General features: G+C 31.3%; 1 protein-coding gene across 1 annotated transcript; it reads left to right on the top strand.

Annotated features, from left to right (window-relative positions):
• Positions 1-12,175: 12,175 nt before the first annotated feature.
• On the top strand, positions 12,176-17,394 carry LOC123292496 (modular serine protease-like). Its single transcript, XM_044873202.1, has 14 exons — positions 12,176-12,220; positions 12,447-12,498; positions 13,081-13,206; positions 13,505-13,639; positions 13,709-13,828; positions 14,350-14,496; positions 14,557-15,011; positions 15,116-15,331; positions 15,547-15,738; positions 16,145-16,281; positions 16,380-16,541; positions 16,739-16,913; positions 16,975-17,154; positions 17,215-17,394. The coding sequence occupies exons 1-14, from the start codon at positions 12,181-12,183 to the stop codon at positions 17,319-17,321; spliced, it is 2,244 nt and encodes a 747-aa protein (XP_044729137.1). The 5' UTR covers positions 12,176-12,180; the 3' UTR covers positions 17,322-17,394.
• The last annotated feature ends 756 nt before the right edge of the window (positions 17,395-18,150 follow it).

Consider the following 18,150-nt stretch of genomic DNA (forward strand, 5'->3'; position numbering starts at 1 on the left):
TACGGAACACACATGACATAAGCTTTGCGTGTATTTGACGTAATATTTTTTTATATTATATTATATATTATATATTATATCCTATGTTATATAACACGTTCATCAGGCATATAATTGATGGCATTGGTTGGTCAGGCAATATTTGTCGACCGTGAACCCAGAAAGAGACGAAATTTCTATAATTTAATGTGTCTGTCTTTTTGAGGTTTAAGATTATAAATTTTACTTTAGTTTACAAATAATTTAGTTTTAATTTAGGAATTTATGATAGTCGAGTTTTTCGAATTCTATTTTTTTCTTCCATTTCACTCCGTATGTGGATATCGTCTTCCTTGTGGTGGCGATCGAAGCATATTATCGGCAATATGGACTGAAAAGTTTTTCAAAACATTCGGTCGAGCTTTTATTTCATCTAACTATTTATTATTCTGGGAAGTTATTCGTGTGGACCTCAAAGGTGGCACCTTACTGCACCCAGGTCTAAGTAGTGAGTCGTTTCTATGGTAAATCTACGAAAAAAACTTCTGCACGAAGTATTCACAATACAATTTTTTTCACTTCTATGCAGTAAACATTGAATTCCATAAGTTCGACCTTCGAGCCACAGTGAAATTTTCAATTTTTGATACTAATATATCTTCCCTCAAAACCCCAGGCAAAGAGAATCATGGAAATTTTGCTTCGTCATTGGCACACGGTCCACATATAGTTATACACATCAGACACCAACATATACACCAGGCTGACAACAGAATAGCCTGCTTTTGCAGCTACGCTGTAGGGATTTCTCGTTTACACTACCATTATAACAGTAGAATATACATAATATTAATGATGTCGGCAAAAATAAAATCAGTAAATCTTTAAAATTCCAACCTCTGTTTCAATAACTCGGAATTTTCCTCCATTTAGAAAGTTATATAGTCTTTAGATTCAGAAATGTTCTTTTAGCTTGTAGTTCTCAGTGAGAAAATCCGTTATCTATTCTTATAAAACCGAAGATGAATTTCTGTTGAAATTGCTTCGATTTACTATGACTTGATGCTGGAGGTACTTGATTATTTTTCTTTGGGAAGTACTCTTCTTAGTAGAAGAAAAACTTTAGCATCATCAAAGCCACTAAAAGAAGACTTTGATCCTTTAAGAGGCGTCAATTGGTGCTTATACAATTTACTAGATCATCTGCTTCCATGTTTTGACTGTGCATAATCTACCATGTCGGCAATTTTTGTGGATTGATTAATTTTACGATGAACATTAGCGTTTTTCTATGTTCCCCTAAAGTAGAGTAGCATTAAAGAAGCTACTTTAGTTTTGCCTTTGATATATCAACATTGGGGATAAACAAGATCATATTGGGTTATATTTAAACGAATCCTGACAACAAACAGGAATTCAAATAAATATTAGTGTTGGTAAACGAGGCAATATATTAGATCTAACGGGATGAATTACATTCTTCCTTGGGGAATATCGATTCCATAACACTGACATAGTGTCTCATACTTGTGTCTAGATATTACCAATTTTTTTACCTATTGCGATCTGTAATTCTAATTTACACTACTGTAGTTTTTTTTGATAATATGATATATTATATTTGCCGTATAATACAATATACGTATTTATAAATTTGCAATGAATGAACAACGCGTGAATAAGGAGTGCCAAAATCCTAATATTTATAGGGACTAATACATTTATTCCGCACATAAAGGCCTAAATTAATCTTTTTATTATAAATACACGAAATCTTAAAGTTGATAATCCACGGTTTGCACATCATTATTGTCAGATAAGTACAAAGGATTTGAAGAAGAAGTCAAAAAAAATGGGATCAAAGTACACCAAAACACAAAGTTATTGGAATATATTTTCTATTGCGAAACCCATTTTGCCATGCACAAACAGGTGGCTTAAAGTAGAAGCACAATAACTCGATTTCAACAGGCGTTAAAAAAATAAAAAATGTATATTAAGAAATCATAGCAATTTACTACAATACTGTTCAAATTTATAAACAAATTTTCTATTAATCAAGTCAAACAATCAATTGAGTTCATTGTTGAAATACCATGTATAGTGTTGATTACGTTATATTTCTTGGATAATCACAGCCGTGTATATAAATATATAAAACACAACTGTGGTGTCACACACACATAACTGATACTTCCATAAAATTCATACTATATAATGTTCTAACATAATTTGCGCCCTCACAGATAAACAGTGATGTTTACGAAAAAATGTTTGAAGCAAAAGTTGTTTATTTTGTTTCATTTTTGTTTCTCTTGCCTCTAAGTTCTTTATGATTGGATGAAAGTTATCTCGAAATATCTAGGAAATTTCGCATCAAATGGAAAATTTGGTAGAGGCCTTTTTCATTCATCTTGATGAGCTTAATCTCGTAGTAGCATTTTCCAGTGTCAATTAAAAAACATCCTGTATATATTATTTTATTAACGTTATAGGAATAGTTTTTTGTTATGAAAAATTATGATGTTGCATCTATAACACATGCACACACCCGCTTTCACATACAAACCCACACACACATAGTGCTTCCCACGCCACGTATTGTTGACGCATTTCGGTATATTTTAAATTTAACTTATGGGTAACCAAATGAAAATTAAAGATCCAACCATAACTTTTTATTTTCATAAATTTTTTACTGGCATCATATCTATAATATACATATTTATTATTGTACAGGGTGATCCAAGTTAATAACATCAGATTTCCATCAAATTTAAGACAATGTTCAAATACAATGACAATTTCTCATTAAACTTATAAACGAAAATACTCTTTTTCGTGAGTGTTGAAATTTTGGAAGAAAATATATATTGACAAAACGCCTGCTTCGAAAAACTGAAAATTTGACCGTATAAGCTTAAGATCCTTCATGATTTAGGGCTTATGATGATAAATTACGAAAAAATCAGTGTGCACATCACTTCGTTTCGAGAAAAAATCTCTAGCCCCAATGACTTTAAAGCAAATATAATTGGTAATATTCACAATCATATCCTTTTTCTTCCAAAATTGTTACAGTCTGTACTTTTATAAAAGACACTTTTCTGGATATAAGTGTATTAAGAAATTGTCGTTATTTTTGTTGTCTTGTTTTTGAAAGAAGTTTTACTGTTTAAACTTGGACCATTCTGTATTTATAACAGTATAATAAATGCCATACTTAATATATGTGAAAGATATTAGCTCTCAATTTGCACACATGATTTTATAAAACTTTTATTACCTCGTACCTTGACTGATGGTTAAAATTTAGTAATCCGAACTATTTGTATCACATAACAATATTTAAAACAAAATTGTAATAAAAATACTTTCTAAAAGACAAGCTTTGATGGAAATAAAAGTAGAAAATAATTTTGCAGGAGTCACTCATACACGACCATTCGTTATAGCTTTAGGTGCTTCAGTACACACATTCTTTCTTAACCTCCAAACTAAAAAAAAAAAGAACGTGTTATAAGTTTGACCGCTATGTGTGTGTGTCTGTCTGTCTGTGGCATCGTACCGCCTAAACAGATGAAGCGATTTTGATTTTTTGGTTTTGCTTGAAATGTAATTGGGCTCCTCAAGCTTTTACGGGTAGTCATGTATGAGTGAGTGACTCCTACAAAATTATTTTACTTTTTATGACATTAAAAACTTGTTTACAACTCTGGATAACAATTAGTGGTAGTTCACAACCCTCTCCAAGTATACATGTAAAGTGCCTCGTAACTTCACTTTCTTCCAACATGAAAGAAATTTTCTACTGTCAATAATAATGTGGTCTTTATTTTGATGGTAACATATTGGTTAAAACATAATCATCCATGACGAAACAGTACACACAAAATGCGTGGTTTTACGATCTAAAACCAATGAACTGTAAAAATATTATTTATTCAAACTACACTAATTTTATTGGAACTACGTTTCAATTGATTTATCAATTTTATATGGTCGTTGGGTTATATATTGTACCTAGAGTCAAACGTACCTTGAATCATTTTGTAGTACAAATATTGCTATTTACTAATAAACAGTATTTGTATTGAATAAAAGATATTTTATCATAATGTAGGTAGGCTGAAGACTGATTGTCAATGTGTTTTTGTTTTCAATTAAACTAAAAATAAAAATTTTTTGGGAAAAAATTTGTTTTATTTCGGCTACTATTTTTAGAAGGCACGATATCTTGTTTTATATATTATACTAAGCGTAAATATCATTCAAACTAAAAAAAGAACGTTCAATTTTGAGGAGGTAAAGTTTGAAAGTAATTGCAGGAAATTTTCAATGGGCTATTCAAGAAAAAACCCTGGAATGCTGTGGTAGAAATTAAAGATAGGGTGATGTGGTACTAATATCTGTGTGAAAAATCGATTTTAATATCAATGCGTCAGCAAGTAAGCGTCAAGTACGCTTACGTCAGCCACAGCATAGGAGTCATACCTTAAAGAAAAGAAATTTCCATTGTGATAATTCAATGCATAACTTTACAAAACCTACAAATGTCAATTTTGATTCTAGGTACTACACTTTCCTCGATGTATCGACATCATACAGTTTTTAATTGCATTTCCAAACGAAAAAAATATACGAAACATATTGTTTACTATTTGATTTACGTGAGCTTTTTATTTATCACGTCATCATTGAAACAAATACGTCACAATGTGTAATGAAACAATTTTTACCAAAAAATATGGTAGAAAATTTTATATATGAATATTTGATTCAGTGAATCAATTACGGGGAAAAAATTTGATTATATGAATCATCAATAATATCGTATAACGAGGCTTGCGTTTAATCGAAGTCTCGGAGACTTTATTTTCCTCGACGTTTCAGCACACACGAGCTTATCGTCCTTCCGGGCTCCGATTCACTACCCATTCGAACTAAACTTCAACCGCTGGCCCTGCTTTGTGGAAGACTAGCGGCTCATGTACTAGAATCCTAGTTTATAGGATCCAATAGTTTTTAAATTCGGAAGAAGGGAGTTTGTTCTTGCCGGTCAACATAACTACGTATAAAAAATATAACCGATATCTCCGTCCTTGGAAGTTGATAATTTTTTGATTTTCTGGATGTGTAGGATTCAAATAAAGTGTATTTCTGTCTGTTTCAAGGCTCTAAAAAGATTTTTCACATATTGGTTCCATGAATAATTGACCAATTGAGGTCGAAAAAAAAATATACTTTATTTGAGACTCCCAAGAAAATTCTCCAAAGAAAATCAAAAAAATTATCAAATAATATATTTTACAAATCATTTAATACAATAAATGTAAGAAGGTATATAATATATGAATGATATATAAAAAAAAAAAAAACTTTTTTTATAGTATTTGAAAAATATTTAATATGTCTGCATAATGCATCCTCAGAGAGACAGAGTGAGAGACATAGTGAACAGAAGAGAAAGAGAGTGGACTTAGAATCTATTTTATATTGCAATATCAGCATCATATTTAAAATACACACCACTATATATGGATATAGATAGTATGAAAGTACTAGATTCTAGTAGGTAGTATTACTAACGACATAGACACACACATATATTCTTTTACTAAATATAATATGTGGATAGTACTTTTTCCTAATATTTGTGCTATATATGCTTAATATAGTTTAGTAAAGGAAGGTCATCAAGGAAGGTCCGTCCACTGTCTTTGTCAGCTCACAACAATTTTTTTAGTTTTTAAACAAAACCTGAAACCTTGTGAGTTATCGATTTTTATTTTCTAATTTTTTGGCTCGTAATTATCATTCCGGAATCGAAAAATTGCTTTTCTTTGTTTCTCACAGTTTCTTACAGTCACCTATGTTGTTCATTTACGAACTTAGCCTCACTTTTTACGTCCTGGGCATGCTATATAAGTTTTGGCTTGATATCTCATTTCGTTTTTGAGTTATCGTGACCACGGACAGACGGACAGACGGACTGACAACCGGAAATGATCCATTTACGTGACTTTATGAATACCTATACCAAAAATTTTGTTCCTAGCATCAATATTTTTAGGCGTTACCAACTTGGGACTAAACTTAGTATACCTTGATATATATTACATATATACAAGGTATAAGCATAGCCCACTCTTTTAGTGGCATAATCATTGCAACTGCTGGTTTTTCTTAAGATTCAAGCCTGTTTTTCACTGACATGTTGGCTACTTGACTTCATAAGTGTTTTTCCCAATAGACAAATCTCAAAAGTATCGCCAAGCTTGACAACCTTCCTATACAAAATATATCGTTAAAAACAATGAAAATCTACTGACACTCTCATTGTCAGACTCTTACTCATAATACCGACTTTATAACTGAACCAAATACATATATATATATATATATATATATATATATATATATATATATATATATATATATATATATATATATATATATATATATATATATATATATATATTAGGGGTTAGTATCAGATATACAGAACGGCACTCTACTTATCCAATTATCTATAATCAAATTTTTTTATTTAAATGATAAAACATTTTAAAAGCACTAAGAAATCAACTCCCATGGTAAAAAGGCTGATTTTAATAATTAATTTCTCCTAAACCGTACCTACAGAGAATATACTTGAAATTTATAAGGAAGGCCTATCAACTGACACACGAGATTCCAGTTTTTTGGGAAACTCTTTCTTTTTGGTATCGAAACACCTTAACTTCGCTTGTAACCAACAAACAATGTAGGTCAACTTGGACCTAGTGTAAATGTCCTATTATGATCCCCCTAAGAAAAATAACCAAAAGGGGTATTTTTCAACCCTATCTTCAATTTACACCTTCTCATTTAATAAAACTCCATCGTTTTTTCGTCTTTACTAGGTAAGGTTAGGTTATATTGGCTGTCCAAGAAGGACACACTTAGGCTATAGAGCCCATTGTGATACCATTTATGTGTCTTACCACCTTTCCGCTGATAATTTCAGCTAATCAATTTCAGAGGCTGAGTACACCTCCTTCATGCATATACCATGCACTACACCAGCCCATCACAACTGTTAATTAAATTAATTTTGTTGCGACGGTGGGAATCGAACCCGCCACTCTAAGCATATCGCGGACAGAATTGGTTATACCTTAACCAACTGAGCTAATAATAGTAATCATTTCACGAGTGAACTATGTTAATGCAATAAAAATTTAATTAAATGTGATTTCTATGTCATGTATTACCACCGAAAATGTTCATTTCTGAAATGAAGAGTCAATTACGGGAGCAAAAAAGTGTTAGTTTATTTCTTCTGTGAGACAAATTTGTTGAATAGATTTCTATCTCTTTTGTTAACGAAGGTTATTTGATAGAATATTTTATTACATACTAAAATATTTTATGGAAATAGAAAAATAATGAGTCACACTAACGCAAAAACCCTATAAAATAGTTAAAATTACCCTGTACACTTATTCTTTACAAATTCGAAAACTAAAGAAATTGTTATGAAAGCAATTTATTTTTATATATACAGATCAATAAAATTGAAAAAAAAAACACACCCACACCCACACCCACACCCACACCCACACCCACACCCACACCCACACTCAACCCAACCCAACCTAACCCAACCTAACCCAGCCTAACCCAGCCTAACCCAGCCTAACCCAGCCTAACCCAACCTAACCCAACCTAACCCAACCTAACCCAACCCAACCCAACCAAAAATTACAAAAATTGTGTTTTTTTGAATTTTTTCGATTTTTACAAATTGCAAAAAGTGTAAAAAAAGTTTTTGTTTCCGATTTCGATAAAACTAAGTTTATAAGGTAATTTTGACCCGAAAATTACAAAAATCGTGTTTATTTGACCATTAAATAAGTAATTTTCGAGATATTTTATGAATCTGACTGTAGAGCCAACATTTTCATTCCGTTCAGTCTCCGAAAATTGTCCGAATTCCGAAATTGTCCTTTTCATTTCAATTACGATTCATTACTGTTTCGGACACACAGTAATAAGTTGGACAAAGACCCAAGATATTTGTTATTCATTTTATTACATTAGTTTTTTAAGAAACTGTCCGAAACAAAAGGTAATCAATTTTTAAAATGAAAATGATTTTTTTTCTAAACCATCCCTGAACTATAGGGAACAAAACAAGAAAAAAATTTTGAAAATCGGACCAGCCGTTTTTGAGTTTTAGCGAGACTAACGCACAGCAATTTATTTTTATATATACAGATTCGCGATTATCCTCTCAATCAGCCAAGAAAACATTCTTGCTTTATTCCAGAACAATGATTAATTTACGTGAAAAATTATGTATAAGGTATTTCGAAAATTTGAACTAAGGAATTCACAAAGAATTCGTGAATATATTAAAGTTGTTGAGTTTTACAACGTGTATCTATTCTTGCGTTGCATTCAGTGAATCGTAAAATAATGGTTGCTTAGAAACACTCACACAATAATTTTTATGAAATATAATTGATATAATTCAATTGTACATAGATGTATTTATCATCAATACAACGTGTTCCAGGGTCATCTCATCTTATTCGTATGGAAAAATTGTCCGAAAAGACTCTTCCACGTATTCGACAATATAATAATAATAACAATAATAATGGGATTTTAACCTCCGTTTCTCTGACATATCCGCCTATAACAGAGGCCACCCACATCATTATTTGTTAATCTTTATTTATTTAATTACAAACATATTTACAATTACATTTTGATGTGGGTGGAGTCGGTTACTTCGTTCTTATCCAAGCGACGACAATGTGATCAATTCTGCACTCCCATTTATTATAAATTGTTCACACTGCCGCTGCCTGGATTCGAACCCGCAACCTAAGTCTAAATGGACAAACAGTTGAAGACAAAAGCCTTAGACCGCTCGGCCATTTAGGCTCTATTATATATGTTATTCGACATATTCGACATATTCGACAATATCTCTGACAAAATCTGATAACCGAGTTATAACCATAAACAACGAACCTCTCGAATACATGGTTTTTCTGTTATCCACTGTAAACTTTCTGAACAGATACTTGCATGCATACTTTTGTTATAATATCCATGTATAATATACCACCCCCATGATTATGAGAGTACAGTAATATCACACATAAATGCATTTCAAATCCTCGTAAATATTTCAATTATTATATTTGATAACATAATATATAATGTCGCATCAATAAACCAACCATATCAGTATCATTCAAATTCAATGAAATAATTATTAACCATTTGGAAAATCTATTTTATTCAAAAGGGAAAACTTAATCTATATAGGTGCAAATACATTACCAATTTATTGACACAAATAGTAAATAAAAGAAGATCGAAGTTTGATGTTTAAGAGCAAGTTAGCAATTTTGAGAGATAATTCATTTGGAAATTTACTTTTCTTAAGAATTTGTGCAATTGAAATCTGATACGAATCATGATGACGATAACTTTATGGTCGAAATTCGTATATATAGTGTGTTACATTTAAGTTGGAACCACCTTAGACACATACGTGATAGTTATAACGAAAAATTAACATCACAGGTGAAAAGAATTAGAGGGTTTCAAAAAAAATTCCAATAAGATCGGATCAAATTTGCCTGTGATATCAAAAAAATCAAATTTTTGAACTTTATGACGTCATCGGAATCCAAAAAATTTAATTTTGCTCTATCACATTCAAATTTTATCCAATTTTGATAAACCAAGTATGTAATTCTACTAAATTTGTGTCATTCTTTTCAAATTTGTAATCAAAATTAACCTAGCTACAATAAGTTTTACGAATGAGCAGTCGTAGTTCCTGAAATAAGCACAAAAGTCATAGCTAGCCAAAAATTGACAACACAGCTGAAAAGAATGACCCAAAATTAGTGGATTTCAAAAAAAATTCCAATAAGATCGGATCAAATTTGCCTGTAACACCAAAAAAAATCAAATTTTTGAACTTTATGACGTCATCAGAATCCAAAAAATTTAATTTTGCTCTATCAAATCCAAATTTTATCCAATTTTGATAAACCAAGTGTGTAATCCTACTAAATTTGGGTCATACTTTTCAAATTTGTGATCAAAATTTACCTAGCTCTAATAGGTTTCCAGAATGTGGAATCCTGATCCCGGAATTAAGCACATAAGTGATAGCTAGTGAAAAGAATGACTCAAAATTAGAGGATTTAAAAAAAAAATTCCAATAAGATCGGATCAAATTGTGTTGATACACCCAGCAAATAATTTTTTCAAAGGAATCAAAATATTCTTGGTTCGTTTATTGTAGGTACTAAAAAATTTCAAATCTTATTGGTAATTTTTACATTACATATCCGAATGCTAATATTTGTCACACCACTCATAGAGATGCATGAAGAAGGTTACTGGCCTCGCTTATGACATAGCTATATAATAGTCTTACCTGAAAGTGTCACATTTAACTTATATGTATGACCTGCTAGACCTTGTATAGACAATCTATTAACAAATTTTATTACTTTGATCATATATATTAATTAATAACAAGTGAAAGCAAACAATTGACTGAGTTAATTGTTGAAATACCATGTATAGTCAGTGTTGATTTCTTTATCACATTACACATACAAACATGTGACACATACATAACTGATAATCAAGTATAGTACATATTATAAAATTTCCGCCTAATTGGCGCCCTCACGGGTAAACAGTGATGTTTACGAAAAAATGTTTCAAACAAAAGTTGTTTAGTTTTTGATAAGGAACATTTTTTACATTTCAACTTTTGTTCTATCTCTAACGGTTTACAAGATGGGTCCTACGGACCCAAGACCCAATTGACCCATGATGCCCATTTACGAACTTGACCTCACTCTTTACGTCCTGAGTACGCTGTAAAAATTTCAGCTCGATATCTTTTTTCGTTTTTGAGTTATCGTGTCCACAGACGGACGGACGGACGGACAACCGGAAATGGACTAATTAGGTGATTTTATGAACACCTATGACATAATTTTTTTCCTAGCATCATTATTTTTAAGCGTTACAAACTTGGGACTAAACTTAATATACTATGTATATTTCATATATACATGGTATAATGATTTTGAATAAAAAGATGACATTAAAATTGATTTTATTAACTGACCTACCTACACTCTTGCTTGGGTTCCTCGCTGAGTATACTCGCCACATAGTTATACGAGGTATGCAAAGCTAACTATCACACTCTTCACTTATTTCGCAAGTATGTCATTGTTAGAACTAACATCGAAGAGGCAACGTCTGCTACGGTAGCTCTATGTGCATATAGGTATTACAATTATTAGCGAATTGTCATGAAAATGAAGCTATTGCTTTTGTACTGATGGTGGAATTTTGGAAAAATTTTTTTACAAATGTCCATCGATTATACCTAAGAGATATCAAAAGTGACCATCGTTAAAATTTATATATAGTGTGTCGCATTTAACATGAAGACACACACCCTCACACTTTTGTCATTTATAGGAATATCGAATTGAAAATTTGCACATTTTCCTTCGTTTTCCTTCTTATCTGTCCAAAACGGTCTACATTTCTTAACGTCCATTAACAATCTTATCGAACTTTCTCAATTTGTGGACACCCGGTACATTCTATATCAAAAGTGAATACACGAATGTAAATATTTTCGAAAGCAGAGATTTTTATAAAGAATGGCTTATTTTCGTAAACCTTATAATAATTTTAAAAAAAAAAAACCTTATAATGGAGCTCGTCTTTATTCGTCTGGGGGTCTCGTGTTACTTTGACTCGAGGCGAGGCAAGACACAACATCTTCATGAACCCTCGAGCAAATTTCATGCCCTTTTATAAGAATGTGGAGGAGCCATTACACGCCTTCTTGATTATTGATTGTTGCAACTTGCAACAAAATGAATTGTTTAAATGCAAATTAAAAAGTTTCAATGTTAGAAGTATTGCACTATTTTTTTATAGGTTATAATTAAATTATTATTTTATGATAATTTATTTATGATATTTGATATGATGATATTGGTTCTCATCTTTAAAATTTATTATATTTGACCATATTGACTATATTGCTAAATTAAATATTTCTTGTTTACCTTCGCAAAAAAAAAATAAATTTGAAATTAAGATATAAATTCAAATATTTAAAATTTTATAGAGTCAGTCAAAATGTGCAATAATTTTAGTGCAGTTTGTGTTTTAACATGCAGTAAGTTTTATCTTTATATATTTTCTCTGGGGCGATTAAGGACGTTCCCAAAAAATCACGATTTCTTAGGATCATCTTTCAACCATGTATATACATTCTCATTTATGCCCATTTATATAACGAAAGTACAGCACAATGATAAGCTACTCAAAGTTCTGGCAGAACGAACTGCGATGAGTGCGTCAAATAATTTATTTAAAAATAATTATTTTTCGTTTATTTTCAGTCTATTTTATTAATTTATTCGTCGGAATTCAGTGTCAAAGAAACCCATGTCCGTAAGTAATTTTGAGAATTTATCTATAAAAATTTGTTATCATAATTAAAATTTTAGAGAATAAGATTTACTAAAATTTAGCTTCTTAAGGATGTATGAGCGCCAAGGTAACGTTGGATAAAAGGCTTGATTTTTTAACTTTACACTAATGGAAGTTATTGTCATGGGTTCGATTTTCGAAATCGAAATTTTCAACATATCTTTACGATTCATGGTTAGGACAAAGCATTTACATTATTTTAGAGAAGAAGTATGTGTGTGTGCGTGTACGTACGTCCTTAGACATTTTTTTCGCCATCGATATCGCGCGAACAAAAAATGATATCGATTTCGTTGAGGTGTCGACTTTTTCGTGTATATAACAAAATTCATCATCAAAATTGAAAATAAGGTAAAAATAATTTCAACTGCAAGTCTAAACTTGCCCTGGCACTCGTACTACCTTAATATTTACGGTGGAAATAATTATGTTGAATATTCAAAAATATATCAAAAGTTTGAAATGCCAAGGTAGATAAATTGTCGTAAATTTTATTTTCTACAACTTTACTAAATATAAAAATGACTATTTATTTTAAATTAGGAGCGATGAATTTTATTGTGGCAACAGTGATGATCAATGTATACCGAATGCTTTAAAATGTGATGGAAAACCTGATTGTAATCACAATCATGCTGATGAAAGTTATAAAACCTGCAAATCAAATATGTAAGGGTAAAATATGTAAAGATAAACCATAAATTACAGATTTCTGTAAAAATTTAAAATAGTAAATGTCAGATTAAATTTTTTTTGTTTTTATTTTCTTTGAATATATCTTTATAAATTATAGTTCATGTGTTATTCTGATATATCAGTTATATTGCTGTACAGTTTCATTAAAAACCATTCACTAGTTTTAGCGTGAAAGCGTAACAATCAAACAAACAAACATGCTTACTTTCACATTTATAATATATATAGGGATTGACTCTTTTGATAATATTCGTTTTATGATAATAAATAGATGTAAACCAAATGAATTCCACTGTGCTTATGGAGCTTGCGTGCCACTGAGCTCAAGATGCAATAAAATTAGAAACTGTTTAGATGGATCAGATGAATTTTATTGTGATAAATGCGAACCAACAGAACTATGCTCGTAAGTAAAGATATTTTTTATTATATTCCATAAAAGTTCTGTTATTAAAAAACTGTTTTTTACATTAAGAGAGCCATGGTTGACTTCTTGTGCATCTGGTGATTGTATCTATCGACATCAAATTTGCGATGGTGTCCAAGATTGCCCAGACAACTCTGATGAAACTTTTTCACTATGTACAAAAATTAGGTAAATATAAAAATTAATTTTACTTTTGATACTTTTTTTTACATGTATCAATAAAATATACCAAGGTATACTAAGTTTAGTCCCAAGTTTGTAACGCTTAAAAATTTTAGTAAAAGTGTTCATAAAATCATTGAACTAGTCCATTTCTTGTTGTCCGTCCATCAACACAAGAACTCAAAAAAGAATTATCAAGCTGAAATTTTTATAGGCGCATAAAAAGAGAGGTCGAGTTTGTAAATGAGCATCACAGGTCAATTGGATCTTGGATCCGTTGAACCCATCTTGTAAACCGTTAGAGATAGAACAAAAATTTAAATAACAAATCATTTTTCTTATAAAAAAATAAACAACTTTTGTTTGGAACATTTTTTCGTAAATATCACAATTCTAGATTCCTAGAATTTCCACTCCCGTCCGCGAAACCTGACTTGCTACAATGGGAAACAAATGTTTCCAATATGTACAAACATTTGGAGCTAAAACTGAAAATAATTTCTCACTATATCTTTTTTTGAAAATAGGAGCGATGCTAATACTTTTAGATGCAAGTATGGTGCATGTATTGATTCGAATTTAAGATGCAATGGAAGAAGTAACTGTGTTGATCACTCCGATGAGTTCGAATGTGACAAAAATATTATTTCGGATAATTTTAAACCAATTTGTGGGTAAGTAGACTAAGTGTACTGCCCGAAAAAGTAGTCAATTTACAAAAGATTTCGTTACAGGAAACACAGTTTCCAATGTAACTCTTATTTATGTATCAAAGAAGAACAAGTGTGTGATGGTATTATCGATTGTGATGATGGATCGGATGAAACTTTCGCGCAATGCAACAATAAAAAATGCACAAATACAACTATATGTCCTTATGGTGCATGCAAAACAGGATCAGACTGTATTCCTGCTCCTCGTCCAACAAGAGCAACTGTACCAAAAATATCACCCAAAAGTATGATGTCAACGGCATTGGTACCTGATAATTGTGAGCCCGCTCCTGAGGTAGATGATGAAGTAGGAAGTGTGACAATTTGTCCAGATGTGTCGCCGGGTATATTGCAAAGTTTACCCTCCGGGACGATACTGTATTATACCTGTAAAGATGGTTATTTGTTAACTACTTCAACACCAACAATTGTCTGCATGAATGGAAACTGGTCCAATGAATTTCCAGAATGCAAAAGTAAGTACCACAAATAAGTCAGAATTGTGTGCTACTTTGGAAAGATTTTTAAAGTTGGCTAATATTGTTATGTATTCAAATATTTATAGAATTATTATTTTTAGGAAGTTGTCCACCATTAGAGTCGGCAACCCATGAAATTAAATGTACATATATGGATAAAGAAGTTTCTTGTAATAAACCTTTCGCTGGGGTCATTGCCTCGGTTAAGTGTAAACATCCATTTATAATCCGAAATCCTCGACAATTACAGTACTACAATGGTATTGAATGTCTTGAGAATGGCAAATGGGATAACGAGTTACATGCATGTTATACAGGTAAATATTTGTAAAATTTTCAGTTTACATTATATACCTAAAACTATATACTCCAGTAAACGAGGATTAAACCTATAAATTCCTTCATGTAGCTCCAATTAACCTGAAGATTTGACGGTAAGTAGATAAGACTCCAATAAGCAAAAGTTATGTGGTATATTTACATCATTATTTGTAAAGATATGTTTGAGTAACAAATTAGTTTTTTTTTTAAGATTGTGGAAAAATTTCTCTGCCAGTTCAAACTGCACCATCAGAAGATGATATTACTCCGAAAATTGCCGGGGGATATGACGTCAACAGAATTGAAGATATTCCATGGCATGCTGCAATTTATGAAAAAATAAACGGAACTTACGATCAGATGTGTGGCGGAAGCATAATAACAGAAACAATTATTGTTACAGGTCAGAAAACAGATATTTTAACAAATCTTTAGATGCGGTACGATAATTTCCTAATTTGAATAGGCGAAAAACTGCCGTAGAAACCTATTTCCCAATACTGTTCATTCAGCAGACCTTTTGCACTCGTTTTGATTCTCCTGGTGAAGTAACTATTTTTTCTATCTATCTAATTTAATGTATACGAGCCACAAAGTCACAAAGTGTAAAAGGGATCCGATCGGCTATCCGAAACAGGTGAGAACCTTCATTGCTTCTTTCGAACCTTCGATATTGTGGTTGTTAAGCGTGAAAGAGTGAACACGAATGTCTAATTTTGAGGACTAATACAAATAAGTTAGTTATCGCACCGCATGCATCTTGTGTTAAGTGAAAGTGATTTGCAATGATGTTCCAAAATATTTTACAGCTGCACATTGTTTTTTCAATTATTCCGTTTCTCCGTATGTATTAAAAGATAACAAAAACGATAGATTTGCTGTTGCTGTAGGTAAAAAATATCGTAGTTGGGATAGTGAATTGGATACTAAAGCACAACGTTTTACGGTATTTTAAAATTTTAGCATTTACTTTAATTAAAGCAATTCCATTGTCAACCAGAATGATTTGGCACTAAATTGATTTTTATCGTTCTATATTTTTAGATAAAATTTAAAGTGCATCCAGATTTTTTGGACAATGATTTTCGCTTTGACATAGCTGTAGTAAAATTAAATAAGCCCATAAGCTTCAATTTAAAAGTACGACCTATTTGTGTTGATTGGTCTAATAAAAAAAATCCAATTCGATTTGACAAACCTGGAATCGTAAGTTCTATAATTTCGTAATTCTCGAAGCCTAAGCCCTTCCCAATAGCCAAAAAACGAATGCATTTCTACCATTTTTCGTGTACAGGAGGTCATAAAGCTAAAAAGAAATTTGGATGAATCTTTCATAATAATGTTGGCCATTGGGAAGTTCTTAGCGCCAGTTCTAACAATAATAGTGCATAATTTCGTTTAAGGTTGCCGGTTGGGGAATCACGGATCGTGAAGACGTGATGTCTCATTCCGAAAAACTTCAAGCAGTCAATTTACCATACGTTGACAAAGCTACTTGTATCAAATATTTTCAAGATAGTTTACCTGAGTTTACAGTTTTTATTACACCGGATTCTTTTTGTGGGGGGAATAGAAATGGTAAAAAACTTTGTAAAATTTACAAAAAAAATTTTGGATAAAAATGAATTTGAAATTTTAGGTTCAATCACATGTCCAGGAGATAGTGGGGGTGGATTCGCATTTAAAGAAGGCAATCGTTATTATCTTCGAGGTATAACTAGTACTGGTCCAAGTAGAAACCTCTTCGCATGCGATATATACGAATACGCTGTTTTTACCGATATCCAATCTCATTTAAATTTTATTAAAGAAAATATAAGTGAGTAACGAAATATTGATTTCTTATTGGTTTTAATGAATTTTAATTAAAAATTTTTAGAGAAACCGGTTAACATCAAACCAAATCGAAATAAATTTAACAATGGTCCGTCAAGACAGCCGTTTAACTCGAAAAGCAATTCTTTATTGATTGGCAATGCCGTCTAAACAACCTAGTGATGCTACAAAATTGATTCAAGATAGTGAGCAATAAACCAACAACTAAAAATTACTTTCATTATTATTTATCTGTTATTTATTATCAAAAATAAATATTTTTTTAAATATAAATAATTGATTTTAACCTTTTAAGATTTACCCCGAACTATAGCCTCGCCATCTGTTGGCATTTAAATACCAAGGCAATCAAAATTGAATTTTATTTAATCACTAGAGTGATACCCACCCGCTTCGCTGGGTTTAAAAGTAAAGTTGGACAAAGATTGCTCTCGCTTATCCCCTTTCTATAACACTAGAAAGAATGGTAAGGATTGTTTTACACAGGTAAAATATATGTATGGTTTTCTATTTTTGTAAATGTATAATAGTTGTGACAAATGACTACTTTTACAGAAATTTATAATTTATGGTAATGTCAAATTAAATTAATTTCTATTAATATATCTTTATAAATTATATCTCATGTGTTATTTTGAAGTATGAGCTATATTGCTGTACAGTTTCATGAAAAATCATTTGCTAGTTTTAGCGTGAAAGCGTAATAAACAAAAAAACAAAGATGCTTTCTTTCGCATTTATAATATATAGAGATTGTACATACATAACGACCGACTGAACAGTCCTGTTCTAACACCTAACTGACTGACAGCCATAACTGTTATTTATATGCAATATACAAACTGTATACTATATAACAATTTTTAGCTTTAGTTAGTTCATTTAAGTACCACGTAAAACAAAATCGTTTCGATAGCATATATCTGATCCCTGTTCTATCGTTTGCTTGACTGACCGCAGTATGTGTGTGTACACAACT

This window comes from Chrysoperla carnea, chromosome 2 (assembly GCF_905475395.1).
Source record: "Chrysoperla carnea chromosome 2, inChrCarn1.1, whole genome shotgun sequence".
Taxonomy (NCBI): Eukaryota; Metazoa; Arthropoda; class Insecta; order Neuroptera; family Chrysopidae; genus Chrysoperla; species Chrysoperla carnea.